The 20,022-nt window shown below is 42.8% G+C and overlaps 1 protein-coding gene and 1 pseudogene across 1 annotated transcript in view; both read right to left on the bottom strand.

The window, feature by feature from the left end:
* Positions 1-1,554: 1,554 nt before the first annotated feature.
* SNX16 (sorting nexin 16) overlaps positions 1,555-20,022 on the bottom strand; it is a gene marked incomplete at its 5' end in the record, with an annotated part of 21,005 nt that continues 2,537 nt past the window's right edge. Inside the window, 6 exons of the mRNA XM_023538021.1 lie at positions 1,555-3,761; positions 4,448-4,567; positions 5,105-5,241; positions 9,546-9,615; positions 13,528-13,676; positions 17,582-17,668. Of these exons, the coding sequence (XP_023393789.1) occupies positions 3,656-3,761; positions 4,448-4,567; positions 5,105-5,241; positions 9,546-9,615; positions 13,528-13,676; positions 17,582-17,668 (669 nt within the window). The remainder of the gene's footprint in view (positions 3,762-4,447; positions 4,568-5,104; positions 5,242-9,545; positions 9,616-13,527; positions 13,677-17,581; positions 17,669-20,022) is intronic.
* LOC111747083 lies at positions 13,189-13,306 on the bottom strand (annotated as a pseudogene).

Below are 20,022 nucleotides of genomic sequence, written 5' to 3'. Positions count from 1 at the left end.
CGCCTACGACGCTCCCCACAACAAGGCCCACTCGACGGACACCCCGGCGCCCCGAGGGCGCCCCGACGCAGGCAGGCGACAGCTCGTGCCGACGCCAGCTGGGGTGCTGCGCAGGAGCCGCTGCCAAGTGCTGTCGACCCCTGACCCCGGGGTTTGGGCGCGGCCCCTGCCCCGTGCGGGGGGTCGTCGTCTGGCGTCCGAGGGGCCCGCCAGCTCCCGTTGTTTGCAGGCAGGACCGGAAGGCTGGACGCGCGCGCGAGCTCACTCGAGAGGGTCCCCCGGTTCGGGCTTCGTCCCCCCGAGTCCACTGCTTGAGCAAAGGCCGCCGTGAGCCACCATGTGACACTAACCCCGCTCTGAGTGCAGCCAGCTCAGGCGTCAACGTCACACGAGGCACGTCGAGTCCACGCGCATCCGCCCGTCCCGGCGGGACGCCCGCGTCCCGAGGTCGCCGGGGCTGCGCGATCGGTCCCCGTGCACGTGATGCCCTGCGCGTTCCTGGCGCTGAGTCCAAGGAAGTGGCACGCGGAGTCCGTCCTAATCCGAGGTCGCAGTGCTGCAGAAGCGCCCACAGCTGGCCAGCCGGCGGCGCCACATGTGCGCCGGGCGTCCGCGTCCTACCTGAAGGCGTTTCAAAGAACGACTTGGCCCTGTGTACGCACCCGCGCCCCTCACGGCGCAGCGCTGAGGGCAGGCCACGGCGACCTCCTGCCTCGTGCAGTTTGAAAGAGCATTCGAATCTGAGGCTTCATCAGAAAAATGCATGTTCTAATAGAGGAGCTTAAATAGGGAAGAAAATTGGAATTAAGGGAATATGAGAAAAACTCAAGTTTCCTACGTGGCACTGTAACTCGTAAGGTTCCATAAAGTTCCTTCGGCAGGGTCCAGGTGAACTTACCCTTTGGCTTAGAACTGCCCCAAAATAATACAAAGAAAGGAAAGACATAGTCTTTGATAGAAAAAAAAAAAAAACCCAATTGTTTAGGTGGACAAGTGCTTCTCAGTACTTCAGAAGTACTAAGACCTAAGAGAATTTTCTCCTATGAGTCTTCATAAAGCGTACACTGTGCGATTAAACGGACATCGGCCTTAACAGTATGTGTTGAAAATACAAGATTTGTTGCTTGTTTTTGCTAATAGAAGCCAACAGCATAGAAAGAATGTGCAGGAAAGGTAAGTGTATGAACAGCCCAAATCTGGACCAAATACATAGCTCTTTGAAAATCTGGAGTGTAAAATTTAGATTCTTCTACTTCCTAATTGGGAGTATACACTTATTTTTAGCATACCCTAAACTCCCTTATTCCTATAAATTACAAAATCCATTTCAAAACCAGACAAATTATTCTCAGATTTAAGGCCACCGTTGCCTTGTGATGTCACAGACAGCTGAAGTAGGACACACAGGTGATTTACGTGACGGATGTGGTTTTCCAAATAAGTGTGCTTTAAATGGCTAATGTCAGGATAGCAGACAGACAAAACACATTTCAAAAAGCTAAGTTTTATGGCTGTGCTACCTATACATAATTTTTAAAAGATTACCCCAAAAGATTTTGTTTCAGTTATGTTTTTTAATTAATATTGGTTACATTTAAAGTGCATTGCTCTTATTTACAAACACTTAAAGCGATCTGTAATATAAACTTAAAACCTCATTCCACATCTGTGAAATGAAGCTCTAACTATCACTAAAACATAATAATCGTAAGGGATAGGGAGAATGTAGAAACTGGTATCCGACATTTGAACAACACAGCTACTGTTGTACTGAAAAAATAATTTATTAAATGAATATAATACTGGGAATAAATGCATTATAAAAGTAACAAAGTAAATTCTAATATAAATAATAGTGGTTTACCTAATTTACAAGTTTTTCTTCAACCGTCCAAAAGGTTACGTACAATCTTGTGAAAGGCCAGATTTTCCAAGTGTAGGGCTCACTTTAAAAGCACTGTAACATCTAGAATTTAGCATAATCTTGTTTTATTACACTACATTAATTTTAATATTAATATTTCATTATTAAAATTAAAATATTATTAACATTAATCGATTGTTCTTTTAAAACCTTTTTTAAGTCTAGAATAATATTTTGAAATAAACAAGTACACAAGTTTGTTATATTCTTTCCATCTCCCAGGATACTATATTTCTAATACACTTTGTGGAAATGGTCCAAGACTGAGCATACCTGTGCATTTTGATGAAGACCTTTAACATTTCTGGTACTTTGGTGAAAAGCAGCCTCCTTTTTACAACAAAGGTCTGTTACTCTATGTCAGCAGAATCTTAAATAACCGCATTGTAATTTGTACATCAAGATCCTGGCAAACTTTTAGACAGCGAAGAAAAAAAAAATGGAGCTTGTTACTCTATTTCTGCAGCCAGTTTTTTAGAAAGTATATGGAGTACAACACACCAGCTGGCATTTCAAAATGCTAGTATGATTACAGTGCTTATCAACAACGAGATGCGAAACAGTAGAAACAGAAAATAAATGAGGAGCTTCATAACATAAAGATGAAATGAGGCGCTTTTGACAACTATATACAAAGCTGAAATAAACACTTTTTCATAAAGTGGACTCACAGACCCTGGAAGACTTCTGTAAAAAGTGACACAGTCAAGGCACTACATAATTATTTTTCCTAACTCCAGTTACTCAAGAAATTCACCAATTAGAGTTGGCACGCAAAATTTTAATTACCATAAAGTGCATCACTTGGCTAAATATATTAAAAAGAAAATCATCCAGAATATATTATAGTAACATATTTACACATACAGAAATAAAAATGCAATGCCAGGAGTCAACATAGTTAGAAACTCTGTAGTTTATATGGCTTTTTATTTTTATTTTTTGTATAACTATTTGCTTAGAATCTATAATATATTTTCAAGAGTATGCCTTGATTAGCGAAAAGAGGTAGTGTTCTGAGAGAGGCAAACTCACTGATTCTATAGGTAGAGATTTAAGATAATGTGGAAAATAAACAAGTATAACATAATAAACAGGGACACTTACAGTATTTCAATGTTAACAAACTACGTTTCAAAATCAAGACTATTTTATCATTGAGCTATGTTAACACAGCTCTTTCAAAGAGTGTTCCTTTGGTACGAGAAAGTTGTCTTCTTTTAAATAGCAGTACCATTCCAAATAAGCAATTTTTATTTAGAGATGGTAAACACGTCAATATTTAAACTCAATCCAATCTTTAGCACTGATTTAAACCATTAGCGACAATATATCATGTCAGAGATACAAAGAAGTATATATCAACCAGGCAGCAACATGCAATTAATTTCCATTTGACTAACATAACTGGTAATTTAAACGCACATTAGTTTAGAGCAATGTGTTGGCAAAACACCGAAATAATTTATGCGCAGGATTCAAGGATGTGATTCCTGATAACAGAACACTAGTTAGGATTTTTTCTAGTGTATTAAATACGAAGGTTGAATAAAAGACAATTTAAAGCAGCGGTGACTATATTTCCTATGCCAATAACTTAAAAAACTCTGCTTCAACGTAAACTCTCTACATGTGCCTTCTTGCTGTTTTCTGTAATGCTTGTCTTTTTTTCTTTTTAAAGATCTGACATTCTACTCAAAACAGCTGAAACGTAGAGACGCAGGGACCGGCTTAGGAGGTGCTGTCTTCCTCGGCGTTATATGCCACCTCTGCTACCTCTATCTCCGACACGGAGGTTTCGGGTTCGCTAAGGCTTAGGCGTGACTTGTCATGAGCGCTGCGAAAACAGAGGAACGCGTCAGTGTCAAGACTGGATGTGTGCTGTCGCCTTTAAAAATCTCGCTTTATGTAAAGAACATTTGAATACTTAATGGAAAATATTTAAATATTCAATCAGAACTTTAGTACTTTTAGCGTGGCATTGCCAGATAGCACTTTTGGAGATATATTTTTAATTCTTTCAGCTCTCGCAACTACCATTTACCAATAAAAACCTGGTCTGTAATTACCTTTACCAACATCAAATTTGTTTTCATAATTACAGCTTAACCACAATTACTAAAGTATTAGTAATTAATTTGGATTTATATGCAATAAAAAGTCTGTGCTTTCAAAAATACCATTTTTCATCGTTCCTATTATGTGGGCAAGGTGGTTGCTATTAGAGTGTCCCACATTTTGGAAAAAAGAGTGACGTTGTGGGAGATGAAAATAATTTGTCCTAATTTACAAAATTAATTAGCTGAGTCACAGCCCAGTTAATTCAGACATAGCTTCAAAATCAGTAATAAGAAAACTTACAGCTTGGATACCAAAGACTCGTTTTTAGGACGGCCTAGGATCGCTGAGCAGATCCACGATATAATAAAAAGTGAAGTCATTAGACATATTCTATAGGATATTTTAACAATTTCCCTGCAATTACTCAGATGATGAGGCTACAGTAAACTAAATATCACGCACCTAGATTCTCCATCCAAGACTTCTCGATCAAGGTCAAGTGCAGAGGACTTCGCCTTTCGGACCCGTTCGCCTTCTGTCCCTGACAAGCACAGCGACTCTTCCGCTTCTGAACACAATGCTCTAAAAGTAAATCACAGGACGTCTCCTTTCAACTGTCTTCTTGCATAAAACACGTGTCTCTTTACCCCTGAGCACACATGCAGTGTGAGCGGTCCTCGGCTGTTAAGGCTTCACGCAGCCGCACAGCTGAAAGACGCTGGCTCCGAGCGTCGGCAGAGACATTAGCACTTATGATCAGTGTACAACGATCTTAGCATCATCAGTTGCACACAGGCTGATGAGAAGGCACGCTAGAATTTTACTGTGAAAATTTAGCATAAATGCCTAGAAATAGAGATACCACTTAAATAGGTTGAGATGAATAACGTTTATCTTGTCGAACAGATAGAAGCTTATTTTCCTGATCTTTTCCACCCTTCAAATGGTCTCCTAAATAAATAATCAAAAGACAACCTTCTCAATCTACAAGGAAGCACGGCAAGAGTCTATGACTTTAGGAATTAGAAATATCCTGAATCATATTAAAATACAGAGGGCAGTTAGCTCAGAGCATTAGAGCGGAATTCGTCAGACGAGAATGCAAGTATCACAACACACCTGAGCCTGCTCTCCAGTGTGTCTATGTGAAGCTGCTTCTCACTGAGCACTTTCCTCAGGGATTCCAACTCCTTTTGCTTTTCAAGCAACTCTTTCTGCAAACGGTAGTTCGTCTCTTCTAAAGTTTCACAGAAAGCCTTAAACACAAACAAACAAAAATCATACATGGAAAAAGAATAAAATTAACTGCGTATGCAGAATCTTTCTGAAGAGTGACACTAAAGACTCAAGGAGCAGGGATGATCGAGATACACGTCTGCCAGGCGAGCAGCGTGTTCTCTGCCCTTCCGGGTCTCTGCTGGCTTGGCTCTTTGTCCCCTGGTGTGTCTGAAACGAGGATGTGAAGGGTCCGCTAGTGCGGAATGGACAAAAGTGGCCAATGACTCGTTCTGTGCCTGTTCCCCGCAGTTTATTTTTGCCCAGTCCTAAATGGTTCTGCTTTTTAAAAAAAACTGCGGCTATTGATTCCATTTGAATTGGCTCAGTAAGAGTAAGTAGAAATAGTAAATAAGAAGTCCAAAATCCACAAACCAATGAGAAATTTCACTAAGGATGTGACATACAAAATAAATACACAAAATCGATGATAAAAATCAATAAATTAGAATATAATAAAAATACCAATTATGATATAAAAACCTAAGAATAAATCCTACAGCTTTCCTTAGAAGTTTAAGGAAAAAAATTTAAACACTTACTGAAAGACTTTAAAAAAAGGCCTAAGTAAGCAATAATCTATTGACAGTAAGTTTCAATACTGTAAAAATGGTGCTATTCAAAATTAACCAGTAAATGTATTATAATTCCAAACAAAATGCCAACAGGATTTTTCATAAAACTCACAAGTTGATTCTAAAATTCATAAGGAAGAGCAAAGAGCCGATCTGAAGAATAAAGACGGGAACCCTACCCGGCCAGGTGCAAAGACTCTAAAGCCACAGTAATTAACACAGTGTGGACTCAACAAATAGAGAATCTCAATAAAGAGAAACAGAATGACCAAAAAAAAAAGAGCAAATAGGAATTCTGGATTTGGAAAGTACGATAACTGAAACGAACAATTAACAAGAAGGTAAGAGAAAAATAACAGCAGACTTGAGGCGACAGAAAAATGAATCAGTGAGCTTAGAGACAGATCAACGCGGAAACCGTCTAATCTGAAGAACGGAGGAAAAAATGAGCAGCTCCTTCAGAGAAACGTGGAGCAAGAGAGTGTACAAACTCAGGTAACGGGACTCCCAGGAGACGCGCCGGTGACAGCAGAGGACTGAAAAATTATGTGAGCAGATAATGACCACGAACCTTCCAGGGCTGCTGGCGGAGCATGACCCGCCAGATCGGGGAAGTGCGGTGAGCCAAACTACCACGAACGCAGAGAGACCTCAGCGCTGCCATCAGACTGTGGACAGTCAGAGCAGCGAGGGCCACATGGCTGACCCCACACACGGCAGCAACGCTGTCACCGGAGGCGGACGTCGCCAGGAACGACGGAGAAGACAGAGCGGGACACAGAGCGCTGACAGGCAAAGCCGTCAAGACCACGCCTCCAAAGCAAGCCGGACCGAGGCCGGAAACAGGAAGTGCGTGGACGCATGCAACGGATGCAGCGAGTGCTTCTCGTCATTTCTTCCCTTCTTCAGAAGCAGTCATTGCGCTGCACTGTGATGACAGACACCGGTGCAGAACAGCAGTGCGGGAAGGGGAGGGCAGGGGGACACACTGGGGCCGCGTGTATAATCCACCGGATTAAGTATTATTCTGACGTAGAATGTTAATATGCAACCACTAAAAATCACTAAGACAAAGTCAGCATTTCCACAGAGGAATCAAAACGGCATACTAGCATGCGTATTTCTCACGATCGCGGGCAGCTAAGGGGGAAGACCAAAGCGGACGTGACAGATAGAAAACCAATTGCAAAATGGCAGACGAGAGAGGCAGATGTGTCAGACTGAACAGACGACAGAGCAAGGCCCAGTTAACTACGTGCCACGTACAGGAGGCAGACCTCAGACTGAAAGACAGACGGACTGCGAGCAGAGGCCGCAAGACACACCACGGAGACAGGAGAGCGGCAGAGAACGGGCCCTACGTGCTGCCGAGCTCAAGGGCAGGAAATTAAAAGTCCAGAAACGAGCCTTTCCTTTCATGTTCATTTGATTTCTGATAAAAGTGTCAATACAATTCAATAAAGGGAACGGGCACAATTAGATCCCTACAGGAACTGAAGGCTCTTACCTCCCGTCTTACGAAAAGTATTAGCTCTGGATGGATCAGAGACCTAAATGTAGGAGCTAAAACTATAAAACTTCTAGCAAAGAATGTAGGAGAAAACCTTTGTGACCCTATACTACAGAAAGAGTTCTCATGATACGACGCCAAAAGCATAAGCCATAAAAAGTGATAAAATGAACTTCATTAAAATTAAAAACATCAGCACTTCAAAAGACCATTAAGGAAATGAAAAGACATGTTCAGACTAGGAAAAGATATTTATGAATCACGTTCCCTGATAAAGGACTTGTATCCAAAATACAGAACTACAACTCAGTAAGACAAACAGCCCAACTAAAAAAATGGGCAAAAGGCTTAAACAGACAATTTATCAAAGAGAACATATGAATGACTAAAGAGCGCACGAACAAGTGATCAACATAAAAAAATCGTTAGGAAAATGCAGATTAAAACTGTGATGAGACAGCATGGCACACCCGCGGAACGGCTGTCCCCAGATAGACAGGTAACAGCGTGTTCCCAGATCGGTGCCCTGCGTCGCCCACGCCTCACTCCACACCCACCGCCCACTGCCTGCGGCACCATAGGTGTCGGCCGGGCGTGGGGCAATCGCAGTGGAGGCCCTGCAGATCGCCTGCCCCGCTCTGAGGCCTGACTGAGCTCATCTCCAGCCAACTGTAGCCCACGGGGAGGGAGACACCCTTTGAGAGGAGCTGGGAGGTACATTTTAAGTGTAAAATCTCCCTAATTTTTAAAGCCTAGAAAAACAGAAAGAAAAAAATGTTTGTGAGGACCTGGAGGAAACTGGAAGTTTCACGCACTGCTGGTGGAATGTAAAATGGTGTAGCCACTTTAGAAAAGTTTGTAAGTTTCTTAAAAAAGTTAAACGTACTTTGTCACATAACCAAATATTCTATCCCTACGAATCGACCCAGAGAAACGAAGACACTCGGCCACACAAAGCCTTCTGCACGACGGCTCAAAACAGCATTATTTACAAGAGCACAAAACTGCAAACAATCCAGTCTCTCCACTGGCGACTGGGTCAACTAAACGTGGTATGTGTCTGTGACGGAAAACCACCCAGTAATAAAAAGTAATGAAATGTTGATAGAGGCTACGAAACGGATGACTCAAAAACATCATGCTAAGTGAAAGAAACCGCGTGCAAAGATCATGTTTTCATATATGCAAAGTCTGTCCACGTTAGACATACTGTATAAATGAGACTATGGAACCGGATCCTGACTTTATACATATACACATGCAGATGTGTATGTATACTGCATCATCACAGGAAGCAGTCAGAAAAGGCAAATTTGTAGAGACTGAAAGCAGACCAGCAGTGGTCTGGGCTGGGAATGGCTTGTAGGAATTTTTTTTTTTGAGGTGATGGGAATTTCTAAAACTAGATTAAGGTTGACGGTGGCACAGCTCTATAAATTTACTAAAAATTATTAAATTGTATATTTACAACGGAACAGCAAATAGCAAAATTTATGGATGAAAATTTTACATCAATAAAGCTGTTTTTAAAAAGTTAAGTGTTCATTCTCATGCAAAGAAATGACTCAGTTTAATTGAAAACATTAAACACCTACCAATTAAATCCGTTCCATTTAAACACGGTTAACATTTTGGGGGAAAATTTACAAAAAATCCTAGCTAATCTATTATTACCAAATCTGTTTTTGAATCTAGCCAAGTGCTTCGAGAAACAGGCCACTTTAACGCGTCAATTAGTGTAATCTGAGTAGCATCAAGCGTGCGCTGAACTGATAACGAGACATAACTTCTACCTCTGAAAATAAGTTTTAAATTTGATTTTACCTGTAAATTCTTGACTTTGATAATTAGATGGAAGAAAACTCAACATACAAATAGTACTGTTAAATGTAGTAAAATTAATTTCCAAATAATGTATTTTTTAAAACAATAAAAATAAAGAGAAAAAAATGCAGGGTTTAATTTAAGGACTTCGCCGACTATACGACATGTAGGGATTTTCATTTCTTCACTGAACGAGGTTCATGCGCTTCCCTGAAAGGAACCTTTGACTGGAACATGAGAAGTTTTCCGTGCATAACTACCCTGGTCTGAGGTGATAACGTTTTGCTGTTTGCTGTTCCATTCAAGGGACAAGGCGGTCATTGTCCTCAGTTCTTCCTTCTTCCCTTTTTCCCGTGAAACGCAGCGCGGCACTCACCCTGCTCTCCTCCAGGCTATCGAACGGGCCTGGTGGGTCGTCCAGACAAAGGAATTCTCGCACTGCCAGGCTTTCCAAAGGAAAAAAAAATTAGCCACGGTACAAATAAGTTTACAGAAGATAGCAAAACGCAAAAGTTACTTTGAATCTACACAGTATTTAAAGCAAGTTGGTTGCTGATATACCAAAATGGACGAGTTGGCTTACGCGGTTTTATACAAATTACCAAATATAAACATAAAATGTATAGAAGATACAAAGATTTTAAACTATTTTCTAAGATCTTATGAACATAAATAGAGATGGTGAATTTATGTTATATAAAAACTACAGGATATAAAACATAATTGAGAATAACAGTAGAGACCAATGTAAATGGTGAATGATACTTTATCCCTTTCAAACGAATAATAGTTTGAATTAGTCTAAAGTCATGGTCTTGTTATGAAGAAACACTATTTCTAACTTATACTCCATTTGTTTATTCTCTAGGAGATGCAGCTAAAGTAAATGAAGAGTATTTACTCTAAAACAAGTTAAAGATTTTTCTTGCGATCATATTTATTATATTCAGCTACTTAAATATTTTTCCTAGAGTTCAAGAGAAAAAATTCTGACCATGCCATTTCTAAATTACCATAAATTCCAAAATAATATGGTACCGTTAGGCCTCCACTTTGCAATGACCAGGAATAGGTTCAGAAGGCAGAACGGCGAACTCCCTCGTTATAAAAATACTTCGTTCCCTAAAGGCATTTTGGACGGAGAGAGAACTGACTCTATGTCCGTGGTAAAACACAAGCGTGGAGACTTGAATTTTTGTAGGTGTCAAAGGACAGAAAAGTGACCTAAAGGAGATGTCAACCTATTATGCTCAAAAGGGGGTGGGGATTTAGGGTTCAGACTGTGCCAGACAGGGCGACGATGACAGGAGACGGTCATGACGAGAAAACCGGGTTTTTAGCGAAATCCTTCCCAAACAATACAAATTACGTGGGGAAGTGCCGTCGAGAAAGCAAGACCTGAGAGCCCAGAGAGCAGCCAAGCTCTGGACGACGCCCTCTGGACGACACAACGCCAGCGAGGAAGCAGAGCGAGGGCCGGCGATCTCGGCACGGGGAGCGGGGTGAGGGATCTGCACGTGGTCCAGGGGCCCAGCCGCCGAGTGCTTTTTACGCCCTTTCCACGCTCGGCCGAGAAAATACCTACACACCTCCCCACACGGGAAGTTCCACCTCTGAAGCCATCCTGTTTGAACAGCTGAGCGGTGCTTCCTTCTCGGAGCTGGGCTTTTCCCCCGGAAGCCTCTCCTCTCTGTTCATGAGCCTCAGTTCTGCTTTTTGGGGTGTTCTGGAGACATCTAAGTCTTCTTTCACACGAGAATCTGTGAACGCGTTCCCTCTCCAGCCACAGTGTGCCGGGCAGGCAAAGCCCACGTGGCCCACGGCGCCGCTGAGGTCAGCTGACAGCGACAACCGTTCACGCCTGGGGTGCACGGGCGGGGCCGGCGCACACGTGCGCTGTGCGCTGCGGCTAACACGCGGGACCTCGCGCACTCGGCGTTTCCAGCACTGTCGAGTGCGCTGCACAGACGGCTGTCACATGCCCTGCTTTACTTCTCTCAGCAATCGCGAGAGGCGAGCACGGGCATCACCTGAGCACTTCCAGACGACATCAAAGTGTGCACAGGCGAAATGACTCGTCCAAGGTGACAGAGTGTGAGCGGCACAGCCACCTCTTCCATCTCTACTGCGTATAATCACGTGCCTTTTCCTACCTGGAAATGCTTCCACATTTTGGTTCGCTTGGACTGTCCCCCTGGCCGGCCACGCCCCTCTGACCACGGTCACCCTGCCGCTGGTCTGACGGCCCAGAGGAGCGCAGGCGCCACACGCAGTCCCCTCAGCCTGGCTCTGCCACTCTCCATCCACCCAGTATTTATACCCGAGAAGCAACTGTCCGGCAAAAAACGAGCCACAGGAGAGAAACTAGTCTTGAGACTGAGAAGCCAAAAGTCTGGATGAAACGTTGAGATAGTGGCTCTTAAGTCTGAAGAGGACAGTCCCGAGACGCTTGGGGAAGGGTCTTTCTCAGTGCCGCGTGTGACGACCCGACGTGAGACGTCACTATCTTACACCTACGTCCCCAGACCCCCCACCCCTCAGTAACATTGCCACATTCGCGGACGACGCCAAGTACCGGGACGCTGCAGCTAGGGAAGGAAAGCGGGTCAGGGACTTCGTGCGTCTGTTTGTACCTTTGGTTTAGAGTGGAAACTTAGCCCAAGAGCTTGGCGTGGGCAGAAGGCGCCTGCAGGTGGTCAGGGAGGCACTTATGGCAGGGAGCAAAGATGCTGGAGGTGCGAGGGGTGGACAGGAGGGCTGCGGGCCAGGCCTGGGTGGGCAGGAGGGTGGGACGTGGCCTTCCCCGGGAACAGCACGTTTGAAGGCCCCAGGGGACAAAGGAGCAAGGTGACCAGTACTGATGTACAGAGAACGGGGCGGGCAGGAATGACAGAACATGAAGTCACAAGGATGGCGGGCAGGTGGGGACCGGGACGACTCGACCGCATCACAGGCGGCCACGGGAAGGCGGGTGGACAGGAAGTCGGGCCGCGGCGCTTCCACAGCGATCCCGGGAGGACGGCGGCTCCGACCGGGCGGCGGGGGCAGGGATGGCGAGAAGCAGGTAAAAATTCTGTGTACCCTACTCAGACCGCCCAAACCACTGTAAACCTGATTTCAGTATTAAAATTTTAGCCATCATTTAAGCAAAGTGTCCCCTTGGAGTTTCAAACGCCAAGGCGGGGGTGAGGGGGTGAGGGCGGTGTCGCCGGGCTCCCGGGTTCTGGGAGGATGCTGCTGCCGAACGCGCGGCAGAAACGTCTGCAGGGACCGTTCCGGGTCTGCGTGGAGAGGTGCGGGTGTGCGCGGGCGTGCGCGTGTGGATGTGGAGCCGAGAAGGGGCGGCCTGTGGTCCTTCCGCGGGGCTGGGGCGGCGGGCACAGGCCCCAAGCGGCCTCGCGCTCAGCAGACGTGAGCGGCGAGATGCCCATGTGCAGTATGGTGTCATATGCGGCACCGGACATACGTAAAGGATGGAGAAAAAGCGTAGAAAGAGTGAAAATGGATGGTTTTTGTATTGTTTTCCGTCTTTATGTGAAAAACTGCTAAAGACAGTTCCAGACATAAGTATCTATGTGACATGCTACGACTGCCTTGCACATACTTGTACTTTCTCCAAAAATAGTTCTGATTTATCTGATGATGTAAGTTCTAAAAGTAGATACTCACCTGATATTATCATAAAGCAGTTTTCTTAAATATTCAGAAGCAAAAACCCTATATAGATCCTTTCTCTCTTTTTAATGGTTTTTACCTTCTACATAAGTTAACCGAACTTCAAAATTTTCATATTTTTGTATTACTCTGAAAAGCTATAAAGATTCCCATAAAAATTATATAGTGTCATATTAATCAAAAGTCTAATATGGGGACCACTTTGCTTAAATGATGGCTAAAATTTTAATTCTAAAATCAAGTTTACAGTAGTTTGGGTGGTCTGAGTAGGGTACACAGAATTTTTAACTTCGCTGACCTTTTATTTATTTATTTCATTTCATTTATTTATTTATTTGTTTTTACACTTACAGAACCTGGTCTTCCTAGATGGTCTCCCATCCAAGTACTAACCAGGCCCCACCCTGCTTAGCTTCCAAGATCAGACGGGATCGGCGTGTTCAGGGTGGAGTGGCCGTAGGCTGCTGACTTTTAAAAAGTGTTAATATACATCGAACACCAAATAAAGTCCTTACTGAAAAAAAGTAAGACAATTCGATGGAGTGTCTTGTCAGAGGGGACAAGTGAGTATACGCTTATCCTATGGTTTTGTTCACCTTGAATAACTACGGTCCTAGATCTATTCCTTGGTTTAAATGAGGTGCTTCAGCATTAATAACCTCTTATTCCAATTCATTACGTACCAGTGAGCGATGTCCTTGTGAGCTACTAAGTTCTGAAGAAATGCTTGCAATCCTAATTGTCTATCTTCTAAAAAGTCGGCGTTGTAATTATCTTTAAACCAGCGTTTTGGTGGCAGTGATAACCGAAAGCCTGGAAACATCTCTTTTAACTGAAAAAGAAGAAAACAGAATATCTGATGTTCAACTGAATTATATCAACTCTACAAAATCCATCCTGTCGACTCTGTGAAATTATCCAAGAAATAGAAATAAGCTTAAAATAAAAGAACTGAATTTAGCTAGCTTCTCGCCCCTTGATGGTTTTCCTGCTTGATTTCTTGCAGCTGATTTCTCGCGGAGGAGCGACAGCTGCTCCATGTCCTGTCAGCCCTCGGCGCTGTCCCTCCTCTTGAGGGCCCTCACTCTGGTGGCTGTGTAACGGTGTCCACTGGGGCTTTAGTGTGCACTTCTCTGTTGACAGATAGTATGAAATACGTTCTCATGTGCTTGCTTGGATCTGCATCTCTTCTTTGGTGAATAATCTATTCAAATCTTCTGACTCCACTTAAAAAAACTGGGTTGTCTTTTTATTTAGTTGCAAGAACTCTTTACATATTCTGGATATGTCCTCTGTCAGATATGCACATGACAAATACTTTCTCCCGACTGTGACCTGAATTTTCATTTTAAGTTTTAACAGAGCATATGTTTTAAATTCGTTCATTGTTGTCTATGAATTTTTAGATCCTATTTAAGAAATCTTTGTTCATTCCAAGGCCGCAAAGATACTGATGTTTTTTTCCTGGATGTTTACAGTTTCAGCTTTTACATTTTGGTTTATGATCCATTTTGCATGTTTGGCTGAAATTTCACTTTTTGAGAGAAGACTTTTCCCATCTTCTAAGCTGTAAGTAGACAGCCTTTTAGACACTCTGCAACAAGTTACTTCAAATTTCAGTGCTACGAAACAACCATAAGCCCACTGAGCATCCCAGAGAATAGAAGAGACCCGCAAAAAGGCGCTGTGAAATTTCAGATGAACCGTGCAGAGAAGACCCAGCAGACGTTTAAAGAATAAACAGGAGATGCACAACGGTCAGGAGGAAGACGACTCTGGACCCCTCAACAGCAACGTTCAGCACTAAGAGCAAGATGGCAACAGCTTAATGTCTTCGAAACTCTGAAGAATAAAATTATTCCCAGCCGGGAGAAAGGCAGCCCTGGGGTGTCCCTTCCGAGCCACGTGGCGAGGTCGGGGAGCTCAGGGCAGCTGAGGACAGCGCGACCCCAGGGGTGGGCGCGGTGAGGGCTGCCACTGAGCTCCTGAACGTGGGGACTGAGCCCGGCCCAGATGTTCACGCGCACTTGGCTCGTCCTGACCATGAGTTGATGGTTCTGGCCACTCACTACGCTCTGCTGCCTAGACGCGGCTGAGGGAAGCCACTCTACCTCCCAGAAATGTTCTGCTTTGACCTGCTTCTGCAACCTGAAGGTAGAAAATAGCGAGCTTCTAAGTCGGATAGAGAGAAAACCCCATTTCTTATTGTCATATTTCTGCAAGCTACTCATTCCCCAGCCGCCCTGCACACCTGCCAGAGGCCTCAACCCGGAGGAGCCCCGAGTGTCCCCAGCTTGCTGAGGAACGAGCCTCTGATACCCTCGGGAGAGGCTCTCCAGCTCGGGGGGAAGCTGCAGTCAGGTTACAATCCAGGAGAGTTAAGAAAAGGGGAAGAAAAAAAGACTAGGGTTCTGCAGACAATCTCTCTCTAACCAGCGTTATTTAACTCCGTTCAATAATTTTCATATTGTCAATTGGTTATTTTGTTCTCACTACTATAGATAAGTGGGGGATGCACATCTATACGGTTTCCATATAACCCCAAGTTCCTAACACAACGCTGAACTCCGAACTATTCATTTCATAGATGCCTCGTGACCGGTTTTATAGTACAATTTAGCCCACGTGCTTCTGGTGTTTCACAGTTTTGGTTCTTGCCAGGAAAAGCAAGTGATAGGTCAAGCTGTCTCTGGTACCTCGAAGACTGACACAGACACTTATCAATGTCCAGTGCCCAACGTGGAGTAGCAAGGAGATATTTACTAGATTTAAATTAAACTCTTACTAACATCTTTTTTAAAAACATAAGTGATCTCTAAGTCTCAGCTTGTCTAAGATGAACATTTTAGCAATAAAGATGAATCCAAGGAGATAAAAGGAAATAGACACTAACAGTTGAGCCCCCGAAAGAAAAATAGTAAGTCATAAAGGATCAAGCAGCTTTAAATTTAAATTGTCAGAAATTAGTCTTCACGAGCAAAAATATTATAACAATTGCATAGGAAAGGTAAGAATTCCACTTAAGTATCAGGTAACTTCATGAGTTACTTCAATCTTCTGGTTTATTTAATCGTTAAAAAAAACAGAGGAGAATTATAGTTTCTTAATTTATTACTGTAACATAAGAATGCAGGAATAGTAAATAAAATTCATATGTAATGGTAGAAATACATCAGAAATAATACTTTCAGTATTTTGGCGTACTATGAAAAGTTATCTTTACAATACACACCTTAATAAAGGATAAAAGTTTTTAGCATTTTACAGTTTACCTTTTCACTCAAACTGAGGTTTTCAAAATGGCAGAAGCTTTCTGGCAGCGAGGCAGCTGCCAAGTCACACCACCGAGCATGCTAAGAGCGCACGGACTTCGGCTCTGAGTGGTCCAGGAAGGGGGCGAGGGGCGGGCAGATGGGAGCGAACAGGACCAGTGAAGGTTCCTCTGCTCAGCACCTGTCAGAATTAGGGAGCAATTTCTGGTCCAAGGTCAGATTACTGGGCCCTTTGGAAGCACCGTGCACAACTTGCTTCTCTGGGGAAAAGCGTTACTTCTCGTGGTTTCCAACGGCCCCCACCTGCCACCCCGTCTCCCTCCAGCTCCGTGGACACTCGGCCCCTCTCTCTCTACCGCATTCTCACTGCGACTGTCAATTCCCTATTGTTGGCTCTAATTTTTAACTATTAAAAACAAACTAAAACACAAAGAAAGGACACTAAAGCACCCTGATAAGTATTTTTTGAGCTAAATCTTGCCTATATCCATGATTTCTTATATAGAAGATAAATCCCAGAAATGTGATTATTGTGTCAGAATTGCAGCACTCAAGAGTGTCCTCCAGGAAGAGCCATATTTCCAATAATTAATACGCCTGTCAACTGGACGGGTGAAAATAGTTTCTTAATTTTTGTTTCTTAAAGTACTTGTGATATTAAATATTTCTCAAATGTACTGGTCATTTATATTTCTTCCGTGGATTACCTTTTCCATACCATTCGCTGTACTTTTTCCTTTTGGGTTTACGTTTTTGCTACTTATTTTTAAGGGTTCCTCACTCACTGAGGTTTACTATGACCCTTCGTTTCACACGTGCAGCAGGCCGAGTTGTAGACAGCCCAAGGCCTTTGCCCTGGTATTGCTGCTGTGATGTCCTTACCTTACACAGCAAAAGGGATTCTGCAGATGTAATTAGGGTTGCTGTTCAGTTGATTTTAAGGTAGAGAGGTTATCTGTGTGGGCCTAATCTTATCACATAAGCACTTTAAAGCAGGACTTTCTTTGTGGCTGGTGGCAGAAGAGAAACTCAGAGAGAGTCACAGCACGAGAAGGACCCGACCCGCAGCTGCTGGCTTAGAAGACGGAGGGGCCCCATGCACGGGCTGGAGAGCAGCCCCCCTGAGCTCAGAAGAGTCCCTGGCTGATACCAGCAGAGACGCGGGGACCTCAGCCCGCCCAAATCACCAGATGATACACAGACACGTTTTAGTTATATTTGTATTAATAATTTTAAGGTTTTCATACTTTTACACTAAAGATAATTTGTTTTCAAAAAAAAAAAAGAAAGTTCTGTGTAGAGATGGGACTATTAAAATGAAACGGTGAATTTTCTTAGGAACTAGCAAAAACTGGACTTTACTCAAATAATTAACAAGGAAGAAAAAACACAAATATAACAGAACTGTCAGGAACAGGTACCGATTCAAAATTAGAAGATCACTTTTCGATTTATTAGTACTTACTTTCTCATTAAGCCGAGCGAAGTCAGTGTATCTTCTGAACACGACCCAGCTTTCTTCTGGAGTTTTCTTTACTAGTATTTTATATACCTGTGGGGGTGGGGATTAAAAAATATATATGTAAAGATATTTAAAAACGCAAATCAAATATTTTAAAAACTTTTACTTGACAATCTAGATCATAACTGTTATGCAAAAAATATCGGAAATCATTTAGACCATCAAATGTACAAACAATCAGTGAAGGCACCAAAAGTGAGGCCTTTTTCTTAAGAAACAAGACTATGACAAATTTGAGACAACATGGTTTTTTTGGTGACACTAATAATAAATGAACTCATCACCTTCCAAAATATTTTTTATGCGAACGGATTTTAAAATTGATAAAACAATCAATCATGCTTGAAAAAGCTATGAAAAACAGCCACTTTTGTCCTATGTAATCAATTTATTTTTTAAAGTCAGTAACTACAAGGCCAAGTTTTCAAAATACTTTGATGCTGTTTTAATCTTTAAGGCTGAAACGCAAGCTAAAAAAATGCCCACGGTAGATGCAAATTTACATTTCTAGAATTATGTACAATGATCTAGGCTATTGAATAGAAAACCTTGATTGAAGCAGGTCGACATTTAATAAAGCATATAAGAAGAAAACATTAGATTTTATTTTCACAAGTACAATTTTAGTTTATCATGAGGAGCACTGTTCATAACGGAATCTGGGAGGAAATCTCCCGAGCTGCCCTCTAGTCACATGTCGCTACTGAACCCCTGAAACGAGACTTCTAAGCAGACGTGTGCTGACTGCAAGACACACACCAGACTGCAAAGACTCAGTGTGAAGAAAGATATAAAATCAAAAATTTCATGTTTCTTTTGACTTCTTCACACGGCCGCTAGGAAATTTTAAATTACAAGTATGACTCGCACTCGTCATGCGACAGTCCCACGGGATGGGTGCTCCAGCGACGCCTCGTTACTTAGCGGCTGGAGACCATCCTTACCACATGGTTTTCCTCCCTTACCGAGTTCTTTTCAGTTTCTGAGGGGAAGGGTGAATCCTTTCACTTTGAAGTGAAACACAAGTGATTTATCGTTGTAACGTATGCGAGTGAAGAAGAGGACTGTGTGGACATCCTGCACAGTCTCCACAAAGTCCTCACCTGAGACAGGCACGAAAGAGATGCACAGGTCATGGAGCCTGGCACGCAGCTGGTACTAAACACACGCTAAATTAGCGGGCAGGTGGACACTGCCGATCCCACTTCAGCCGCTCACGTCCTCCTCTAAGTCACCACAGACTTCGTGTTTTTATGCCACTGCCTTAAATTTGCCCACAAACTTGCATTTTCACACATAGCACCTCGATGAATGCTCATTCCTTCATAGGGAAGATAAGTCGATGTAAGGAAACGAGCCATCAGTTTATTTAATTTACAAAATCACCCTAAAAAGTCAGGTTCATGCAGATTACCTGACACATCATCAGTCTCATTCATGACGATTTAACTAAAGATGGGCTCTTCATAAATTATCTCAACCATTGTTTTCTGGAGGTTCTTCTAGATTGTTGTAAATTTACAGCCTGAAATGTTGATGTAAACATAAAAACTTTACTTCAAGAAAATCCAAGAGAAAGAACGAACCATTTCAACTGATAGTGACTTTAGCAAAGCTGCTGGATATATAAATACACAAGCCCAATATACATAAACTAGCAAAGAACAAACAGAAAACAGAAAAAGATAATGAGAACATCAACATCCACACCTAGAAATAAATCTAACCAAAAGATAGATCTCTGCTCTAAAAACTATAAAACGTTATTGAAAACAGTAAAGGACTTAAGTGGTCTAGGTTCACAAATTCAAAGACTCAGTATTGTAAAGATGTCAGTTCTCCTTAGATTAGTTTATAGGTTCGATAAAATCCGAGAACAGCCAAGACAATCCTGAAGAAGAACAAGGCCAGAGCTGTTAGGCTGCCAGATATCAAGACCCATCATGAAGCTTTAATAATTAAGATGCCGTGGAACTGGCAAAGAGGGGGAATGGAACACAGGAAGAGACGCACGCGTTCACGGTCATCTGATTTATGACACGGGCAACAGAGCAGATGCAGAGGAGGGAGTGGTCTTTTCAATCAAAACTTGACCGCTTGATCCCATATAAATAAAAAACGTGTCTTGACCCTTACCTCGTACCGTGGACAAAAATGAATCCCAGATGGTTTACAGATCTCAATACGAAAGGTCCAACAACAGTTTTTAGAACATGGGACTTTATAGTGGGAGTAGGAAGATTTTAAAATGCGCTGACCATAACAGAAAAAGTTAGTAACTTAGACTGTGTTAAAATTAAGAACTTCTGTTTATCAAATGCACCATGAAGGGAGTGAAGAGGGAAACCACAGAGACAATACGCGCTCTGGAAGACTGACGTTCA

Source organism: Pteropus vampyrus, unplaced genomic scaffold (assembly GCF_000151845.1).
Source record: "Pteropus vampyrus isolate Shadow unplaced genomic scaffold, Pvam_2.0 Scaffold209, whole genome shotgun sequence".
Taxonomy (NCBI): domain Eukaryota; kingdom Metazoa; phylum Chordata; class Mammalia; order Chiroptera; family Pteropodidae; genus Pteropus; species Pteropus vampyrus.
This window is presented reverse-complemented; position numbering and strand designations above follow the sequence as displayed.